This window comes from Haliaeetus leucocephalus, unplaced genomic scaffold (genome assembly GCF_000737465.1).
Source record: "Haliaeetus leucocephalus isolate CR32 unplaced genomic scaffold, Haliaeetus_leucocephalus-4.0 Scaffold992, whole genome shotgun sequence".
Taxonomy (NCBI): domain Eukaryota; kingdom Metazoa; phylum Chordata; class Aves; order Accipitriformes; family Accipitridae; genus Haliaeetus; species Haliaeetus leucocephalus.
The window spans coordinates 2319576-2326209 of NW_010973428.1; the positions used below are offsets into that span (position 1 = coordinate 2319576).

General features: G+C 45.6%; 1 protein-coding gene across 1 annotated transcript in view; it reads right to left on the bottom strand.

Annotated features, from left to right (window-relative positions):
* Positions 1-3361: 3361 nt before the first annotated feature.
* Positions 3362-6634, bottom strand: part of FNDC1 (fibronectin type III domain containing 1) — a 74773-nt gene continuing 71500 nt past the window's right edge. The window contains exons 22-23 of the mRNA XM_010584527.1: positions 6051-6173; positions 3362-4594 (exon numbers count right to left, since the gene is read on the bottom strand). Coding sequence (XP_010582829.1) covers positions 4479-4594; positions 6051-6173 — 239 coding nt within the window. The 3' untranslated portion in view covers positions 3362-4478. The remainder of the gene's footprint in view (positions 4595-6050; positions 6174-6634) is intronic.

Consider the following 6634-nt stretch of genomic DNA (forward strand, 5'->3'; position numbering starts at 1 on the left):
TTATGGGACACAGAAGCATGATGAGAAAGGGAGCAGCAGTACAAGGCATGGCTTTGTTTTCAAATGTTACCAGCTAAGGGCCCTCAGGCAGACTGGCAGCTCTCCAGGGGTAGGATTTTTTAGACATCTGTGGGTGCCAGCTTTGCCTTGGGAAGCAGAGCTGGGCTGCTGCAGTGTTGACCTCATTCCCTTCTGCATTTACCTCATTCTCTTCTGCCGGAGGAAGGCAGCTCTTCACATGAATAACATCTATCTGCCTGGTGAGAAAAAAGAACATGGGTTTGGGGGACAGAAAACCATACAGTTTCTTGCAGGGAGGAACCACAAGGAGCATTTCACATTGTTCAGTGGGTTCGGTTACCTCCCATGAAGGCCTTCAATTATCCTTCCAAGTGACACCCAATTCTTCCTTCATCACCAAAGAGCTCTTCTGTTTGCATCCTGGGTCCACATGCTGGGCTTTGGCTGCCCCCGAGAGCCCTTGGCATTTCTCACATGCTGGCAATTGTTCCTGCTGCCTTTGAGGCAGAAATCCCAATTCTCACAAAAATACGGTACAGTGATCAGAGATTAGCATCTGGAACTGACCAGGGCCAGACAATGCTTCAAGCGACTTCTTTGCCTGCCTTTTCCTCCCCACCCCTTCCCCCGTTGTGTTTTTATCCCTTTCTTTTCCAGCTCTGTATAATTCCCCGCCAGGCAGGGCCCTGGCATCCCTCCGCCCCGGAGAGATTTGGACCAGAGGCGATACAGGCACAAGCTGTGTGGATTTTCTCTCTGTGGGGATCCTCCCTCTCCTCCATCCCGTTCCCTCAAGGATTGCTCCGACAAGAAGGCAGGGTTGGTGCAACACCCCTCAGAACCTCTGAAGGGATGTGGCATTCTTCAAGCTGGCGCCAAGGGCTTGGAGACCAGATGCAAATGTGGCTTTGCCAGCAAGGGGGGCATGGGAGGAGAGCCGACGGAGGGAAAGACCCGTCCCTCTCCCATTAGCACCAGCTGGAGCCATACAATGTCCCCTGGTACGCAGCGCAGTCACAAAGCCATGCAGCTATTTCAGTGGAGACAGGGTTGACCTCCAAACAGGCATGCTGCTTCTCCTACGGTGGCACAGCAGGACCAAACAGTGTGTCATGGGGACAGCGGGGAAGGAAGGAGGGAAGGAAAGGGGAGGGTGGCCCATTGGTCAGGGCACTGCCATGGCCTTGGAGAGAGGATCTGGATGGGAAGTGGCTTTCCTGACCCACATGGCTTTAGTTGCCTCTTTAATCCCACCACCTCTTAGATAAACAAAGAGCAAAAATAGTATCATCTCTTCGAGAAACTACCTACTCTCACGATAATGTGTCACCCTGCACATGGGGCAAAGGATGCAAATGTGTCAATCAGATCACCTCATACAGCATAGAGGACTTACCCAGACCTTAAAGTGAAGGGAACAGACTGCATACCATTGCATTTCACGTGTTTCCCTCTTGTGCCCTACTGCTGACTCTGCCCTGGCTGGTTTAGCCTCGGAGACGATTTACGCTGGAGGGGAAGAGTGCGCAGTGCCCTCCACCCCTGCCCCCAGCAACCCCCAGTTCCTCCCCAGCTGAGGCTGCAGAAAAAACGATGGCCTCAGCTCTTCACCCATGATGGCATCCCTGAATGGGACTGTCCCAGCCCAAGGGTATTTCCAGCTGGGAAGGAAGGAACCACATCTCTGCAGATGAACAAACCAAAACCCACCTGTGGTCTCTGAAGGTGAAAATGCGGAATGCATTGGCTGTGGGGAGGGAACATCCATCTTTAAGCAGCAGAACAAACCGTGATTGGTGAAGTCAGGCCCTGCTCTTTAGAGTCAGTGGCACAAGTCCCACTCACGTGTGCTGAAGACTGGGCTCTGGAGCAAGGTATGACTTTTCAATAAAAGAAAAAAGTACATTTCATTACTGGATGCCTCCTCTAGAATCATAAAAAGAGACTGAATAATTTAGGTTGGAATGGATCTCTGGAGTGCTCGCATTCAATCTGTTGTTCACAAGGACACCCAAGTCCTCTTCTGCAAAGCTGCTCTCTGGACAGTCACCCCAGCCTGTATTGCTGCAAGGGACTATTCCATCCTACGTGTGGGACTTCTCACTTCCCTTTGCTGAACTGCATGAGGTTCCTGACAGCTCATTTCTCCAGCCTGTAAAAGTCCCTCTGATGAGCAGCTCTGCCCTCCAGCACATCAACCACTCGCCAGCCCTAGTTTAGTAACAGCCACAAGTTTGCTGATGGTGCACTCCATCCGTGCACTCCATCCGTGCACTCTGTCTCGTCGTCCAGGTCACTAGACAGTATTGGCCTCAGTACTGGGGGTGACACTTGCAACCAGCTGTCATTTGGACTTTGCACTACTTTTTATCACAACCCTTTGAGCCTCACGACACAGCTAATTTTATGTCCACCTTAAAGCCCAACTATCCAAGCCATATCCCACCAGTCTGGCTGCAAGCACACAGTGGGAGACCATGCCAAGCACCATACAAAAGCCAAAGCCAATGACATCCACATTTCTCCCCTTGTGCACAGAGCCAGTCATCTCCACAAAGAATATTTTCAGGCTGGTCAGCCATGATTTGCCCTTGGTAACTCCATGCTGGCTGCTAACCACCTTCAAAAGGGAACAACACACTCACATGCTTCCAGGCCCTTAGAAAAAAGGTGACACCTACTCCTGTCCCAAGGAAGACTTTTAGAAAGCTAACAATTTGTCACTTTGTCAGATTACTTGACACAGATGACCAGAAAGGATGAAATAGAAATGGAACCATGTATCATAGGTTTATTAGGGAAAAAAGTTATACTTCAAGACCATATATTTGGCACTGTACTGAAGCAAAAGTATGTGAGAACAATTAAAATCTTAAAACCCAAATGCTCTTTTAATCACTTTAGTTCTTTTTTTGTCCCCATACAATTTACAGTAACTACAGGAAGCAACTGAAAAGGTGTTAGACCTACACTACATGTAAGCTGGAATGAGAGTGAGAGATGGACCAGAGACCAGACTCGTCCCCCAGGTATGCTGCTAACCCTCCTATGCTGTCAGAATGGGGGGGGGGGGGGGGTTTTACTAACAAGAGCAAAGGCTGATGAGATGTTACCATGAAATGGTAAGACCATGAAAGTTACCAAGTAAACCATTAATGCTAGATTTCCTAGAAGGACTACTAAAATCCTATGTTATTGCAAGCTTCCAAATGTCTGCTAAAAAAGCCATCATTATACCTTTCTTCCATGTCAGCTTTTGCTTTCTGGTCTGGATGGAAGAGATTTCGGTAGTATATTAAAGGAAGCATATCCCAATTTGTACCCAGGACGGACCAAAGCCAAATGAGTTTCCTGCTAGTTGACTCTTGTATTGGTGGCTTGGGCTTCTTTTTGGAGGGCAAATAAGTTAAAAGCAGTTTCTAATTTGCAAGTTACTCATCCCATGCCTCCACACAGTGAAGTGAAAGGTACTGACAAGGAATAAATAACATACCAAGTAAGATGAGAATGGATTGAAGTAAAGTTGCACTAAAACTTTTAAATAGTAAAGGATAGAAAGTTTAAGTCGTGCTGATAAACTGCTGAATATGTGTTTTTGCTGGACTATACAGTGCCACTCTAACATGTATAGAGGGGTAGATTCCCATTGAATGTCCAGTCCAAAGGCTACCAAGGAAGTGGGACATGGGTCTTTAATCAATAATTCAAATGTTAGCTCAACAGTACTCACAAGAAGAATACAGCTCTTTCCTTGGTTAATATATTGTGCATAGTAATATCTCAAAGAATTAACAGCACCTTTTACATAAAAATTCAAACCATATTTATCTAGTGAACAAGAAAATCTCAGCATCTCTAAGCAGTACTTCTGCAGATGTACAGTACTGTATTTATATAGATATAGATATACATATATCTCAGAGTGAATTTACACTGTGACCTGGTGATTAGTCCAGCAGTGGGTGAACCCACAGGGTAAGTCTTCAGGAGAATATATTGCCTTTGGTGGGTGGCCAGTTACATGGCACAATTGCATAGGGGAGCCCTGGCAGGCAGCAAAGGACAGTTTAGCATCCCATTAAGCAAGCACAGCATGCTTAGGTCGTTCCTGCAAGATAAAGGAAGCTTCCAAATTTTCATGGCTAATACAGTTCTAGTTTTCACAGGTCGCACACATTGCAACCCCCTCTCCGTGCCTTAAGGACCCAGAGGAGGAAGGTAAGACTCCGAACTTATATCCTGTTGCTGCTTCCAAGAAGAAATCAAGCAGCACCACAGATTTAGGCTGGTAAAGGGGGGACCATGTTTCGCTTCACGAGGGTTTCTTGAGCAGCTGGTCTTCACTGGTTTGCCTCATTTGTCTTTATTTTTTTTTTCTTTTCCGAATCAGTTGCTCACAGTCCTCTGGTAGAAATCATTTGAAAAGCATGGTCTGCCTAAGACAGGAAAGCAGACTGCTACCATTTCCCTGGGATGGGCACACCGCACTCATACCAGCCAACATAGTAGTAGGGTGTTGTGTGTCCAATGCGTCCAAATGATACAGGCTCCTGGCGGTACTGGCGGTAATACCCTGTCAGGAGAAAAACACCCGTTTGCATTTCAAAACAAAGACATAGTAATTTAACAAAAGTAACAGATGCAGCGAGAGTCAATCCCACAGCCCAAATGAAAACTTGGAAGCTGTTTGGTAGGGATTTTTGTCAAAAGGGTATTTGCTAGCCCTGGTATTTGTCCTAGATCTTTCTTGAATCATTAAACTCTGGTCCTTTGTATTTCTTGTAGTTTTGATTGGTTTTACTGTTCAAAATCTCTTGAACTATTGTGTAATGCTATGGTCTGCCAAAGAGCTTCTGCATTTCACTTCAAAAGGTGGATATATTTCAGTTCTGTTTATGAAGTCTGTAAGTCAGTTTAAATATACAAAGGACTCTGGGGCAAAAAATACCATCAAGTCGTATTATCTCATAGGGCTCAAGAGACTATCAACAAACATCAGCTTTTCACAAAAACAAAAAGGTATCATTTCATGCAGTAAATGTGGAGTTAAGCCTTTTCTCCCCCTTTTTCTTCACCTTCAGAAAGAATGTGACTGGTTAAAGCATTAGAAGAGGTGCAGCATTCTTCTCCGCATAGCTCGTGCACTGGAACATCTGAAAAACTCAAGTCTTGTGCCAATAATATAATTTCTGTGTGCTCTCTATCTCTGTCTCCTAGACCTAGTAATACACATCTGGATTAATCATCCCTCTTTTGAACTGAGAAATGCAGTACTTCCCAGTGATGTATAAATATCAGTAACTATTTCAGTTTCTTCCTGGTAATGCCACCATTAAAAGAGTATCAACAAATAATTTAACATGGAAACCATTAAAGCCAATTGAATAATTTAAATCAATAGACTTATTGAAAAGATTGGCTGACTTTCACGATTGGGTTCATTCTGTGAAGCAAGCCATCACCTTCTTGGCTGAGCAGTTTACTCAGAAGAACTCCTTCAAGGTGAGAATTTTCACTCAGAGGGAGATATCTACCAGGTCAGAATAAAAGTCCTGCAGTCCGACTTTAAGTCACTAGACATACTCCTATGTGTTTTGCATTGAATGAACTGGTCAGAAACCATTTGCAAAAGCCGTATTTGCAAAGATGTAGCTGGTTCTTTGTGGCATGTAGAAGAGTTTTTGCACCTCGATTCAGTGAGGCAGGTCTTATAATTAGGAGAAAGGTTTCATAGACCCATATAATTTTTTCTTTCTGTTTTTGCATTTTGTTCCTGTGGATTATTTCCATTATATGCCCCTCTCTTTCTGTCTCTCTCAATACCCACAAGGCCATCTGGGACTTTCATAACTTGTCAGCTAGGCCTGAGTACAACATTACCTCACCACCTACTGCATCACCTAGACTCCTCAGAGAGCTGCCAGCAGCCATGGACAAAGACCCCCACACTGTGCTCTGCTGCCTACCCCTTAATCGTATGGATGGGATGACAGGTACCTGGCCAGCACCCCACTCCCCCATTGCTGTACCTCGGATGGTGGGCAGGGCTTCAACGTATGACTGAGGTCCCGTTCTTCCGTCCAGGTGTGAATCCACAAACTGGCAGTGGTCCTCACCCCTTCCCCAGCTGTCCCCGATGCTGTAAAAGGTATCTGAAGGGTGATACAGACAGATTACTTGACTCAGCGTTACTTTTGTTTGGGATGCTCTTCACCACCAGGAAAATACACGTGGGAGAAAGCGGAAGTATTACAGTGACAAACACAGTATTACCAATGAACAAACAGTGGCTGGAAACAGGGAGAATGATACCTTCGCAGTATGGAAGGAGAAATTATGGAAAAGAGAAATGGGTTAAGGGTCAGTAAGGTATAGTCCCCATTTTGCAAGTCCATGGACTCTCTGCACTGCAGGTGACAGGTGGAGGGAATTTCAACTGGACCAGTCATTTCAATATAGAATCATAGAACGGTTTGGGTTGGAAGGGACTTTAAAGATCATCTAGATCCAACCTCCCTGCCATGGATAGGGACACCTTCCACTAGACCAGGTTGCTCAAAGCCCCATCCAACCTGGCCTTGAACACTTCCAGGGATGAGGCATCCACAGCTTC